The sequence below is a fragment of the Alligator mississippiensis genome, chromosome 11 (genome assembly GCF_030867095.1).
Source record: "Alligator mississippiensis isolate rAllMis1 chromosome 11, rAllMis1, whole genome shotgun sequence".
In the NCBI taxonomy this organism is placed as follows: Eukaryota; Metazoa; Chordata; order Crocodylia; family Alligatoridae; genus Alligator; species Alligator mississippiensis.
Genome location: NC_081834.1, coordinates 57,935,154 through 57,949,244, shown reverse-complemented (window position 1 = coordinate 57,949,244; position 14,091 = coordinate 57,935,154). Strand labels below are relative to the sequence as shown.

General features: G+C 56.0%; 1 protein-coding gene across 1 annotated transcript in view; it reads left to right on the top strand.

The window, feature by feature from the left end:
- The window catches only part of LY6G6C (lymphocyte antigen 6 family member G6C), a 30,568-nt gene extending 18,135 nt beyond the window's left edge, over positions 1–12,433 (top strand). Inside the window, exons 2-4 of the mRNA XM_059714103.1 lie at positions 8,134–8,332; positions 10,500–10,613; positions 11,731–12,433. Of these exons, the coding sequence (XP_059570086.1) occupies positions 8,134–8,332; positions 10,500–10,613; positions 11,731–11,951 (534 nt within the window). The 3' untranslated portion in view covers positions 11,952–12,433. The remainder of the gene's footprint in view (positions 1–8,133; positions 8,333–10,499; positions 10,614–11,730) is intronic.
- Positions 12,434–14,091: the final 1,658 nt, after the last annotated feature.

Genomic DNA, 14,091 nt, shown 5'->3' with positions numbered 1-14,091 from the left:
GTGTCCAGTTTTGGGTCCTCCGCTGCAGAAAGGATGTGTACAAGTTGAAAAGAGTCCAGCAGAGAGTAATTCAAAGATTTCATAGACATTTGGGCTGGAAGGGACCCTAGAGGATCATCGAGTCCAGCCCCCTGTCCCAGGGGCAGGAAGTCAGCAGGGATCGTAGGATCCTGGCAAGATAAGCATCCAAATGTGTCTTGAAGGTGTTCAAAGTGGGTGCTTGAACCGCCTCCGGCGGCAGGCTATTCCAGACCTTGGGGGCTCGGGCAGTGAAGTTCTTTCTTATGTCCAGCCTGAATCGGTCACGGCAGAGTTTGTGACCATTTGATCTTGTCATCCCTTGGGGTGCTCTGGTGAACAGACTTGCCCCCAGATCCTGATGAGCACCCCTGATAAACTTATAGGTGGTCATCAGATCACCCGAGCCTGAGCTTTTCCAGGATGAATAGCCCCATGGCTCTCAGCCTGTCATCATAAAGTCTGTTTTCCTGACCTCTGATCATTCGCGTGCCTCTTCTCTGGACTCTCTCAAGCTTCTCCACATCCTTTTTGAATTGTGGAGCCCAAAACTGGACGCAGTACTCCAGCTGCAGCCTCACCAAGGCCGAGTACAGCAGGAGAATGACGTCCCAGGATTTGCTTGAGAAGCATCTCTGGATGCAAGCCAGCGTTTTGGTCACTTTACTAGCCGCAGCATCGCATTGCAGGCTCATGTTCATCTTGTGGTCAATGATGACCCCCAAGTCCCTTTCATCTGTGATGCTAACCAGTGTAGCACTGCCGAGCCTATAATGATGCTGCAGGTTTTTCCTCCCAAGGTGGAGAACCTTGCATTTTTAGGTGTTAAACACCATCAGGTTCTTGTCCGCCCATTTCACGAGCCTGTCCAGATCTGCCTGGATCACCCTCCTGTCCTCAGGTGTCGATGCTTTACCCCACAGTTTGGTGTCTTCGGCAAACTTGGCCAGTCCACTTCTAACACCAATGTTCACATCATTGATGAATATGTTAAATAGTATAGGCCCTAGGACAGAGCCTTGTAGGACCCCACTGGTCACAGCGCACCAAGATGATTGACTCCCATTGACCACCACCCTCTGGGTCCTACTGCAGAGCCAGTTCCCCAGCCAGCGGATCACGGTGACGTCAAGGCCGCAGTTGGCCAGTTTAGCCAAGAGGTGATCGTGGGATACCAGATTGAAGGCTTTTTTAAAGTCGAGGTATACAACATCAATCTCTTCCCCCTTGTCCAGGTGATAGGTCACCTGGTCATAAAAGGAAATGAGATTGGTCAAGCAAGACCTACCTGCAACAAACCCATGCTGGGTATCCCTCAGGATATTACCATCAGCTAGTCTGTTAAGGATAGGCTCCTTGATAATCTTTTCCAAGACCTTCCCCAGGATAGAGGTCAGGCTGATGGGCCTGTAGTTTGCCAGATCTACTTTCCTCCCTTTCTTGAAGGTAGGCACCACATTGGCCTTCCTCCAGTCATTGGGCACTTCACCAGAGCATCAGGAGCTCTCAAAGATCCGTGCCACAGGCTAGGCTATGATGCTGGCCAGCTCCCTGAGTACCCTTGGGTGTAACCCATCAGGCCCGGCTGACTTGAAGGTATCCATCCTGTCAAGGTGTTCCTTCACAAGGTCAGCTTCAATGGAGGGCAAGGAATCTCCCTCACTTGGACCTCCCTGACCCATAGTGGGCAGGGCTGTCCCATGGGACTGGTGAAAAACTGATGCAAAGTACCCATATAGGAAGTTCATTTTTTCCTGGGCATCGGTAGTCAATTGCCCCATCTGGTTTAGCAGGGGTCCAATGTTGCCCTTGCTTTTCCTCCAGCTCCCCACATATTTAAAAAAGGACTTTTCATTGTCCTTGATATTTGTAGCTAGCTGGAGTTCCATCATAGCCTTGGCTTTCCTGGTTTGCTCTCTGCAGGTCCGGACCAGAGCAGAGTATTCCTCCTTGGTGGCGGTTCCAGTCCTCCATCCTTTGTAGGTCTTCCTTTTAAGATGCAGGAGGTCCACCAGTTCCCTGGAGAGCCAAGGGGGCTGCTGTGCCCTTTTGCTGCCTTTCCTCCGAGATGGGATGGACTTTGCTTGCGCATCCAGGATTGCTCCCTTGAGGAGCAACCACTCATCCTGAACTCCCCTCACCATTGGATTGTGGCCTTTTAGGACCTCTCTGACAAGCCTCCTTAGCTTGTCAAAGTCAGCTTTCGTGAAGTCGAGGACTCCTGTATTACTGACTGACTTGCCAGCTTTTCAGTGGATGGTGAAGGTGATCAGTTCATGATCACTGTCACCCAGCTTCCCTTTGATTGTTAGGTTGCTGATTAGGTCGTCCCCAGTTGCCAGTACGAGGTCAAGCAGTGCTTTACCTCTTGTCAGCCTGTAGACTTCCTGTGTCAGATAGCGGTCATCCACACACGAGAGAAAGCTTTGCGACCGCTCGGATTTGGCCGAGCGCTCCTCCCACAAGATGTCTGGGTAGTTAAAGTCTCCTGTGACAGCCATACACAGGGATTGTGCAGCCTCAGCCAATTCCCTGGTGAACTCCTGGTCAAGGTCTTGACTCTGAGTAGGGGGTCTGTAGTAGACCCCCACCATAGTATCCCCTGCACCGCGTTCCCCACGGATTTTAACCCAGAGGGTCTCAAGTCATCCACTGTGGGTGCCAATGTTGACTTGCAGGGACGCGTAGATTTCCTTGACATAAAGAGCTACGCCCCCGCCCCTTTTGTCCACTCGTTCCCTCCTGTTCAGGGTATAGCCATCTATACCTGTGGTCCAGTCATGGGTGGAGTCCCACCAGGTCACTGTTATCCCAGTGACATCATAGTTATTTGCATTTAGCAGGAGAACAAGTTCCTCCTATTTATTCCCAGTCTCCTGACATTTGTGTGTAGACACGCAAGTGTCCCCATAGGGGCCCTTGCCCTGCCTACATTTTGTTCCAGGGCTGGGGCTTGGGTGGGATCCCTTATGTGCCTTGGCCTGATAGCTTTGCAAGGGCCGCTCAGTGGGCCAGCAGTGGCGGTAGTCCCTCCATCCCCCGGCAAGCTTAGTTTAAAGCCCGGTGGAGCAGGTCAGCCAGTCTGGCTGAGAAGACCCTCCTCCCCAATGGAGAGAGGAGTAATGAAAATGGTTTGGGGGCTGAAGCACATGAGGCTGAGGGAACTGGGCTTATTTAGTCTGCAGAAGAGAAGACCAAGGGGGAATTTGATAGCAGCCTTCAACTCCCTGAAGGGGGATTCAAACAACAATGGAGCTAAACTATTCTCAATGGGGACAAATGGCAGAACAAGAAGCAATGGTCTCAAGTTGCAGCAAGGAAAGTTTAGGTTCAATATTAAAGAAAAATATTCTGATTAGGAGGGTGGGGAAGCACTGGAACAGGCTCCCCAGAGAAGTTGTGGGATCTCCATCCTTGGAGGTTTTGAAGGTCTGGCTAGACCTTGGCTGGGATGAGATAGCTGCGACTGGTCCTGCTTTGAGCAGGGGGGAGGGCACAAGGGGCTGCACACATGCATGCACACATACACACCCACACACACACACACACACAAACACACAGCCCCAACCCCACAGCTCCCTGGTTCCTGCCCACCAGGAACTTTTGCTTCAGTTTCCTCCAACAGCCGGAAAGCTGAGCCAGCATCCAAAATCCAGGACTGTCCCATCCAGTCTGGGCCACATGATCACCCTAAATATAAAGAATTTGATGACTGATTTGTTTCCCCCATTATAGAATTACACCCAGATGAGCAAGGCCTAGTAAACTGCAGTGAGGAATCATTACTTCCCACAGCTGACCTCATCCGACAACAAGCCCAGGAGATGGACAAGATGCAAGAAGAAGGAAAGACCCCTGGGTGGACTCTCGTGGAAGAGATCACCTTGCACCCACTGAGTTTGGTATTAATGATCCTACAAGGCAGGGCTGAGGTTGTGGACATGATGCTATTGCCATCACCAACACCAGAACATTAACCCAGATGGAAAAGGGATGGACTTCAGCTCTGCACAGGGCCACAGTTAGCAATGAGACTCACTTTACCTAATACTGCTACTCAGTCATTAACCAATGGGATTGCATTGTGCTTTATGGAGTCGTGAAGTCTAACAAGGTACTGTCCATCAGGTGTTACTCAGTTGGGTGATGCATACATACATACACGTGTGTGTGTGTGTGTGTGTGTGTGTGTGTGTGTGTGTGTGTGTGTGTAAAATGACTGGTGATTGTTGATGGGGTTCAGGTAGTGTACAGTGGGGATCAGGGCAGGTACTAAAGAGACAAGGGAGTTTTGATCTTTATTGTAGAGCTACTTTTGATGTCATGTTTATAATACTATATAATAGATAGAGACTTCTCAAAGAAAGCTACACATGAAGAAACCTTGGGCAAGGTGTGAGTGTGTGGAGCAGGGGCTATGCAGTGTAGGGGATGGGTCCATGTGGCAGGGGAGGTGTGGGGCAAGGGATGGGCATGTCGGCTATGGGTAGTTGTGTTGGGCAGGGAGTGTGTAGCATAGTGGTGGGTGTGTGGGGTAGGGGGTGGGTGCATAGGGCAGGGGATGGGTGTGTAGGGAAGGATATGGGTCTGTGAGGAAGAGGGGGGCTGTGGCAAAGGATGGACGTGTGGGTTGGGGGTACGTGTATGTGGCAGAAGGTGTGTATCATAGAGGGTGGGCGTGTGGGGCAGGGGATGTGTGTTGGGGTGGTTATATGGCTGTGTAGGGTGGGTAGGTGTTTGTCAGGTGGTGGGGGCATGCATGAGGAGCACGTGTACCCCAGCAGCTGTGGGTGGCAGGGGACTCTGCAGCTTTCATAGCACGTGTCCACCCCTCATGCATTGCCATAGCTTGGCCTCTGCCCTGATAGCTCAGGCCTGGCCTGGACTTAACAGAGCTTGGCCTGTTTTAAGCCCAACCAGCCCTGTGCCATCAGGGCCATGCACCAACCTCTGGAGTACCCAATACCCCCTCCCCCCCCCCCCATGCCATCAGGGCCATGCACCTACTTCTGGTGTTGGCTACAAATGTCCAACTCGGGATCCTTAAAATTCTAGTTTATTAGGCGGACTGAAACACTGTAATGAGTTAAATCATAAACCTTGGGGCTTGTCCCCCCCCCCCCACACACACACATGCACACATACACACACACAGTAGCAAGCTACAGAGTCAGGTATACCTATTCTACAAGCGCCGGAGTCTGCCGTCAATGACCAGTCGAGGCTTCTTTCAGGGTGGTGTTATCCTCCAGAAGGGGGTCACCGGCTGGTCCTTCTGGCTGGACAGGTCTGGTCGAGTAGGAGATCAAGAGGGCACCACTGAGGATCACTTTTCACTGCCTTTTATCTGTCCTTGGCAGACTTTGGTGACTCCCCAGTTTTCAGGTTTGCCCAATACAGGGGTCGTTGACCCTCGTGGGACTTCCCCACCCTCGGTGGCTACTGCATGGCATCTGTCAGCCCCAGGGGTCATCCGCATGTTACGTGCAGGTTTGGGAGTCCATGGATGAATTTTGAATAGGGCTCTGGGAGTGATCTGGAGATATTCAGCTCAAAAGTTGGTCCCCAGCATTGATTAACTCAGGCCAGGGCTTCTAGCCCTTGATCAGTGACCTTTAGAGGTTTCCCGGTTGTTACATTGTCTTCTATTGAATTCTTCCGTTGGTTGATCTGCAGTGTCCTAGGTGTTAATTGCTGTCTGCTGCTACAGTGTTACACATTCAATCACTGATTCACTGGCTCTTTCAGGGGCCAGCCTGATACAGGGAAGGACAGTTTGGTTCCTGCCCTTGTTAACATTGTTGCAATGTATAACTTACTTATGAAACTAAATACATTCAGTTGAAAGATGAAAGGTGAGGAGTATAAAATATAAGCTACAAATGCCATGGCACACAAATAGATAAAAATACCAAACTACAAGGGGAGATACAAAATGCACACATACAAATTTTAAAACACAATTCCTTATCTTAAAGTGAAAGAGAGAGGAAGGAAGAAAAGGTAGAAAAAGAGAAACATATCCAAAGAGGGGAGAGCAAATGCAGGCAAGAGGAAAAGGGGGCTTTCTGCTACACTGGCATACCCAGCCTTCCCCTGTGCCATCACTGGGGCCCACTAGTGATGCAGGGCCAATTTGATCTCATCAGAGCTCGGCCCCCAACCCTGATGGCACCTCCCCCAGCCCTGGCCCTCAAACCCCCACCTGCCACAGACTTACCTGCCTGTAGCTGCCGCAGCTGCTCCCACCGCCCTGCCTGGCTGCATGCTAACCACATGTGGGTGGGTACATGCATGTGGCACCTCCTGAATTGCAGCCCCAGATTGTTTTTCCCCTTATCTCCCTGTTCCTGTCCTCCCTTTCTACCAATAAAATTAATGAACCTTAAACCTGGGGTGGGGGGGGGGGGCAAGTACCAGGGAGATTCCAATTGTTCTCATTTGGCCCTGGGTTCATCTCCTCATACCCACTGGCAGAGGCAAGTGGGGTCTGCATGGATATTGGCATGGGACCCCCATGGGCAGGGCGCTGGGCTGGGCCGGGTGGAAGGGATGGGGCTTCAGGTGGGCAGGGAACAGCATCCAGGAGCAGGACCGGGAGATGGAGCCAGGATCATGGGGTGGTGACAGTCTTAATAAGGGGGTTTGCTTGTCACCAGGGCTGTCTTAGGAATCTAACAAGGTGTGTGTTGTGTCTAATGTGAGGGGCTTGGGCGTAACAAGAGTTGTCTTGGGTCTAACAAAGTGGGGGGTTATGACTAATAAGGCTTCCCTGAGTCTAACAAGGGGGCCTTGAGTCTAATGAGGGGCCTGGAGTCTAATGAGGTCTTGGCCAAGGGATGTCCTCAGTCTGATGAAGGGGTTTCCTGGGTCTAACGATGGGGTCTTAAACCTAATGGGGGTTTAGGTCTGACAAGGGGGTCCTTAAGTCTAATGAAAGGGTTTTGAGTCTAACGAGAGGGGCCTGGGTCCCACAAAGGGTCCTTAGGTCTAGTGAGGGGCCTTTGACTCTAGCGAGGAGGACTTGGATCTAATGAGGGATGCCTTGAGTTTAATGAGGTTTTCTTGAAACTAATGAGGGCTGTCTTGGGTCTAATGAGGACTCTTTGGTCTAATGATTGGTGCTGGGGGTGGAACAAAGGGTGTTGGGTCTAAGGGACCCAGGTGGGGACCCAGGGGACAGCGAAATAAACCCTTTTGAGAAAGAATCGGGTATTTTGTGTATGGCGTTGCCATCTACTGGGCACAAATGGAAGTGCCTGCGATGATAGGCCAGCCGGGGCTCGGCCAACAGGAAGGAAGGGGTGGGCTTTTACTGTACTGTCACTTCTGCTAGAAAGCAGGATAGGGACCCAATGTCCCAGTGAAGTCCAGTTGGCATGGACTGGGCAACTGGTCTGGGGTGGAGCCGCAGTCTTGGGGTCTGATGAGCCTGGGGAGGAGGGTGTTCAAGGGAGAGGGGTGTGTGTGTGTGTGTGTGTGTGTGTGTGTGTGTGTGTGTGATGGCTGGGGGGGGAGGGGGAGTCCAACACATGGGTTCTGTGTGTGTGGGTGAGTGTGCATGTTAGCGCTTGCATGTGTCATAGACACCTGGGTTCAGACAGTGTGTGTGTGTGTGTGTGTGTGTGATAGAGAGAGACACACATGGGGGTTGTGTGTGTGTGTGTGGTTCCTGGACGTCCAGGTTCAGTGTGTGTGTGTGTGTGTGTGAGAGAGAGAGAGAGAGAGAGAGAGAGAGAGAGAGAGGTGGGTTGTGTGCGTGTGTTTCCCCGGGGAGGGGGTCCATACCCTGGTCACCTGGTGTTTGAAAGGTGTGTATGTGTATGTTTGTGTCTGACACATGGATTCTGTGTTTGTGTCTGTGTTTCCAAGACACCTGGGTGTGTATGTGTGTGTGTGTCCCAGGCACCTGAATTCTGTGTGTGTGTGTGTGTGTGTGTGTGTGTGTGTGTGTGCACCTTACACCTGGACTGCGTGTGTCTGAGCCCCGGCTGCTCGGGGTCTGTGTGATGGGGGGGTGACAGAGACAGAACGAAACCGGACCGTGGGTTTCTCGGCGCTGGGCGTGCGCAGGGCCGTGGGAGGGCTGGGACGCTTGAGTCCCTCCCTCCCCAGCTGGGGGCAGTGCCGGGATCACGCCCCAGCCCCACCCGGGAGCGGAGAGGCTGGACGAGCCCCGGCGCCCACGAGCCCGGGGGCGGCCGGAATCCCCCAGCCCTGCGGCGCCCCTCACTCCTGACCCGCGGCCCCTCCAGCTCTGCCCGCCTCCCTCGCTGCTCACCACGACTAGCAAGCAGCAGCGAGTCAGAAGAATGTAGGAAGACAAGAAAACAACAAGCCCTTTATAAAGTTGAAGGAGGGGGGAAAGGCGGGCTGGGGGGGCAGAGGGCTGCGGGTCGGAAGTGAGGGCCCCCGGCAGGGCTGGGGCGGGGGCAAGCAAGGGGCTGTGGGTGGGGAGTGAGGGACACCGCAGGGCTGGGGGCGGGGGGCTGGGGGGAAGGGGTGGGGAACAGGGGACATGTACACAGATCTGGGTTCCCCCAGGTGCTCCCACCCTCTCCTACCCGGTCCGGCCCCACCCAGCCCCTCCCTGCCCCTGATTGGCTGCCCCACCCCAGGCAGGGCTTAAATACTTCAGACCAGGTTGGCCCCTCACCAGCACCCGGACTCCTCAGGCTACAGCAATGAGACGTGTCCTGCTCCTCGGGGTCTCTCTGCTGCTCAGCCTGACACTGGGTGAGTCCCAGGGGCTGGAGCCCAGACACCTGGGTTCTTTTGCAGGGGGAGCCTGGACTTGTGGGTTTTCTTGGGGTTCAGGCAGCATTAGGTGAAGCAGATTTAGTTAAGCAATGAAACTTGGGTGGGGGGGGGGTGTCAGACACCTGAGTTCTTTATGGGGGAAGCCCAGGTGCACGGGTTCTCTTGGGGGTCCAGCACCATTAGGTGAAGGAGCTTTCTTTCAGCAACGAAGCTTGGGTCAGGAGTGTGCATGTATGTTGTTCATGGGTGTGTGTCTCAGATGCCTGGGTTGTGTATGCGGGGGGAGGGAATGCTTGGGTCCCTACATGCCTCGCAGGGCCCTGATGCAGCCCTGAGGAATGCCTCTTGACCCCTTGAGTGGTTTCATGCCCCTCCCACTCCACTTGAGCCTGAGAGCCAGGAACGTCTCACCCAGAGTGGGTCTGGGCACACTTTTTCCCTGGCACATTCCTGGGTGGGGAGTGGAACCCAGGCATCTGGGCTCCCAGCCTCCACTGCCCTCTTAGGGAACCCAGGCATCTGGACCCCAACCCCACGGGGACTGGAAGTCAACAGCATTCAGCCTGTCCCATATCCCTGCTTCAAACCATTGGGCAATGGAGAGGCCAGAACACCTGAGTCCTCTGGAAGAGGAGCTGCAGGGTGGGTCCCATCTCCACCCCAGCCTCAGCCGCAGCTTCCCCCCAATGTGAGACTGAGTCACAGGGGAGGGGTGGGGAGCGGGTGGCTCACATGTCTTGGCCAGTGATGAAACAAGCCTCTGTGTCACCCAGATGTTAAGAAAGGGCAGTGAACCCAGGCATCTGGGCTCCACCCAGCCACCCAAAGCCCACTCTAAGCAGTGGCCCACACTCCTCTCCCAAACTCCCTTCCTCAAAATGGGGGAGAACCCAGGCCAGCCCACCCTGCTCCTACCCGATTCCCTCCTAAAGAACCTAGGCGTCCAGGCTCCCAGCACGCCCCTACTCCAACCCACCAGCCCGACTCTCTTCCCAGAGAACCCAGGTATCTGGGCTGCGAGCCCCATCTCTGGGAGGGGTCAAACAGAATAGAGCAGGGTGGGGTTGGGAAAGGGAGGGATGGGACCAGCAGTAGCGGTGACAACACCTCAGTTTTCCATCTCCTCCCGGCTTCCTGAAAGGCTTATTTCCTATGGCTGGCCCTCTGGGGGCATCATGCTGGGCATAATGGAGATAGGAGCTGGGACTGGCTCTAGGGGTTGCACTGGGCTGGGTGTAACAGGCGTAGGAGCTGTGGCTGGCTCTGGAGTGGGACCAGTGAGTAAGTTACCACACACAGCTGGCTCTGGGGTGGAGCTGGTTTTCGGCTCTGGGTAGTGACTGGCTCAGTAGTGGAGCGGCTGAGTCTATCTGACCATCCAGGGTGCAGCTGGCTCTGTGATAGAGCCAGCTGCGGCATCCATGGATGAGATCCATGTGGATCTTGAGTGCTGGATACCCCCAGGAATTCCCTGAGCTGGGTATCTGGTTTGAAAGGCCTTGGGAAGTAGCTGGGGTGGGCTGGGCAGTGGGGAGGGGTGGGCTGGGAAGGGAGGACTGGGAGGTGGGGAGGGGGAGGCCCAGAACAAATCCTCCCAGAGCTGGGCAGGGAACCCAGGCATCCAGGCCCCCTGTTCTCAGCCCCCAACCCCCACTCCCTTCCCAAGGAACCCAGGTGTCCAGGCACCCTTTGACCTCTCCTCCACTTTTCTCCCCTCACAGCCCAGGGCCTGGTTTGCAATGTCTGCAAGTTCAAGGTGGGCTCCCTCTGCTTCCACCGCAAGGACCCATGTTTGGTCATGGATGGGCAGTGTGAAGTCATCAAGGCCTACATTGGTGAGTTGGGGGGGCTAACTGCCCCACAGGGGGACAGGAAGGGAGCAGGGCCCTGGGGTGGGGGCTCTGGGGCCCAGAAATGCCTCCTGCCCCCAGCCTTGAGGGGTAAGAGCTGGGGAACCAGGACTCCTAATATCTCAACAGCTTCTGGTAGCCACCAGGGGGTGGGGGGTGGCCTGGGGAGGGCTGCGCTTGAGAGTGGGAGGAGCCTGAGGAACAGGAGGATGGGGATTGAGGTTTGGGAGGATCCTGGGAGAGAGAGGAGAGGGGCATGAGGAGGGGCTTGAGGAGTGGGAGGAGCATGGGGGTACAGGAGAGTAGGACCTGTGGAGAGGACAGGTTGAAGGACAGGGAGGGGGTGACTTGAGGGGTGGCAGGGGTTTGGGGAGGGGCCAACCTGGGGGAGGGCAGGTCTTGAGTGGGAGGGGCATGGCCTCAGAAGGGTGTGGCTTGAAGGGTGGGAGGGGCATGGCCTGGTAGGGGTGCATGGGGGGAGGAGCCTGGGAGAGGAGGGGCTAGAGGAGTGGGAGGGGTGCACTGAGGGGGTGTGGCTTCCAGAATAGGAGGGGCCTGGGAAAGGGAGGGTGGGGTCTGGGCAGGGGAGGGGTTTACAGTGTGGGAGGGACTCTGGGTGCAGCAGGGCTTCAGGAATGCAAGTGGCCTGAGGAGGGCGGCTCTGGGGGTGGGCTTAAGAAGGGCGTGGCTTGAGGAAAGGGTGGGGCGGAGCCTGTGTGTGTATCCCAGACACCTAGGATGTGTGTGTATGTGCACACCCAATGTGTATGTGTGTGTGTGTGAGACACCTCAAGTATGTGTGTGTTGGACACCTGGGGTGGGGGGGTCAGACACCTGGGTTGTGTGTGTGTGCACGTGAGACCTCAGGGGTGGCTCTGTGTGTGTGGGTGGGTGTGTGTGTGTGCGCAGGAGGTGGCAGGGGTCCCAGGACTGGACAGGGCACAAGGTGGCTGCATCTCCCAAGGGTTGTGGCTGGGGCGGGGAGACAGGGGTGGTTCTTGGATGCCAGGGTTTTCTGGGAGGCAGACGAGGGCTGGGGTGGGAGCAGGGCAGAAACCGAGGTGTCCAGGCAGGCCCTCACCTCTTCCCCCCTCCCCCCCAGGGCACGTAAAGCTCTTCTCCAAGTCCGGCTGCACCACAAATGAAAGCATGGCCCAGTGCAACCGGACACAGCAGCACGATTCCATCTTTGATATCAACTACAACCGCACCTGCTGCCCCCACGACCTGTGCAATGGGGCCAGCCCCTCTTCCAGCACCCCACCCACCCGCCTCTTGCTGGCCGGCCTGGCCTCCACCCTCACTGCCGCCCTGCTGCTCTAGGGGTCCCCTGGAGAGACCCCGGCATCTGGGTGCCCAGCCACACCACAAGCAGAACCCAGGCGTCCAGGCCTACCCCACTGCCAGGGAACCCAGGAGTCCGGGCTCCCAGCCCCAGCCCTCTGCTGATGAACCCAGGTGTCCAGGCTCCCAGCTACACCCCGTGGAGAACCCAGGAGTCCTGCAGTCCAGCCCCCACCACCACCCAGAGAACCCAGGAGTCCGGGGGCCTGACCGCAGTCACCTGCTGAGGAACCCAGGAGTCCGGGTGCCGGACCGCACCCCCACCTGCTGGAGAACCCAGGAGTTTGGGCGCTCGGCCCCTGCCCACTTGCCAGAGAGCCCAGGAGTCTGTGTGGCAGGCCTCACCCCCATCAGCTGGAGAACCCAGGAGTCCAGGGGCCAGCCATGCCCATCCTCACCTCCCAGAGAGCCCAGGAGCCTGTGGTGGGTCTCAAGGGGTTAATAAAAGCCAGAGAAATCTTCCTGAAGTCTGGTGTGTGCGCTCTGGGCTTGGGGTGGGGATGGGCACATCAGGGCACATCAGAGCTGGGGTGGAGGTGGGCACAGATGCCTGGGTTCTCTGGGAGGGGGTTGGGGGCTGTGGGGTGGAAGCAGGAGGCCCTGGGAGCTTGGACACCTGGGTTTTATCCCTGCTGTACCTGCCCCACCCCTTCAGTGCCCCAGGGAGTTGCAATGAAAGGTTGAGCCAGTAGGGGGCAGTGCAAGCTCAAGGTCCAGCAGCAGGCAGCTGTGGGCAGGGTGCTGCATGCTGGGAGTGAGGGGCATCAGCCAGGCTGGAGGGGCAGGGGGCTGTGGGTTGGGAGTGAGGGGCACTGGCCAAAGTGGGGGGAGCAGGGACTGTGGGTCTGGAGTGAGGGGTACTAGCAGGGCTGGGGGTGGGGAGGGGGCGCAAATCAGGAGTGAATGGTACTGTCTGGACTGGGGAGGGCAGGGGGCTGTGGGTTGGGAGTGAGGGGCACCAACCAGGCTTAGGGGGGCAGGGGGCTATAGGTTGGGAGTGAGAGGCCCCATGTCTATAGGTGGGGGGCTGTGGGTTGACAGTGGGAGGACAGGCTCTTAGGTCCTCGTAAATACAAAGTTTCCATTAATATCCCGGATGCCTGGGTTCTCTCTCCACTCCAGAGGGCCGATGAGCTGGAGCAAGTAGAGGGGTTTTAGGAACTTGGATGCTTGGTTTCTTCCCTGGCTGTGGGAATGCAGGCAGGGCTGGTGAGTTAGAGCATAGCCCGGATTCCTGAATTCTTTCCCAGGTCTGGGAGGGGACGTTGGCTATAACACAACCAGAGGCAACCTGCCAGGATGCTTGGGTTCTCTGCCAGCCCTGGGCATGTGCTAGGCCACGGTATTTTCCATCTCTACTGATGACTCACTGTTGCCCCGAGGGAAATCCCAGCCACTCCTTTCCTTTCCCTTCCCTTCCCCCACACTGGGAGCTTGTTCCCAGTCCAACCACCTCCCACCCCACTAAGAATCCCCTTTCTCCATCCTTCAGCTCCCCTGCAGTCTCTTGACTGAGCTCCAGCCTGTGCCACCCACTGGCTTGACCATTCCATTGAGCAGGGTTGGCCAGTGGGGACCTCTTGGTGCCCTCCAATGGCTGGTGGGAGAGCTGCAGTGCCCACCCACCTCCAACCCATTATCCAACTGGTGGATCTCCCACCTGCCTAGCTGCCACATCTTGACCTATCAATGGGGCTCTTGTTCCTTGGCTAGGATAGGCCAGGCCTGAAGCCTCCACCCCGCTAAGCCCTTCTCAAAACAACCTGCCCTCCCTGCCATGCCAGGCAGCTGTCAGGGCTCAAAAGGTAGTGCCCACATTGCCCTGGGGTGCTAGGTGGAGACAGTGACTCATTTCGTGCTCATCAGAGCCTCCATGAGACCAACCATGTTGCCTTTCAGGGTCTGTGATGGAAAACACACATAGAATCCAGCCTATAGCCACTCAGGAGGGTCTTTGATGGAAGACACACCCAGAACCTGGCCTGTGACCACCCAGGGTGGGGCCTGTGATGGACAATGCACCTAGGATACAACACTGATCTACAGCCACCCAGATATCTCTGTGATGGAGGACACACCTAGAAACCAACCTGTTGCCACCTGCGGGGGGGGGTGGTGA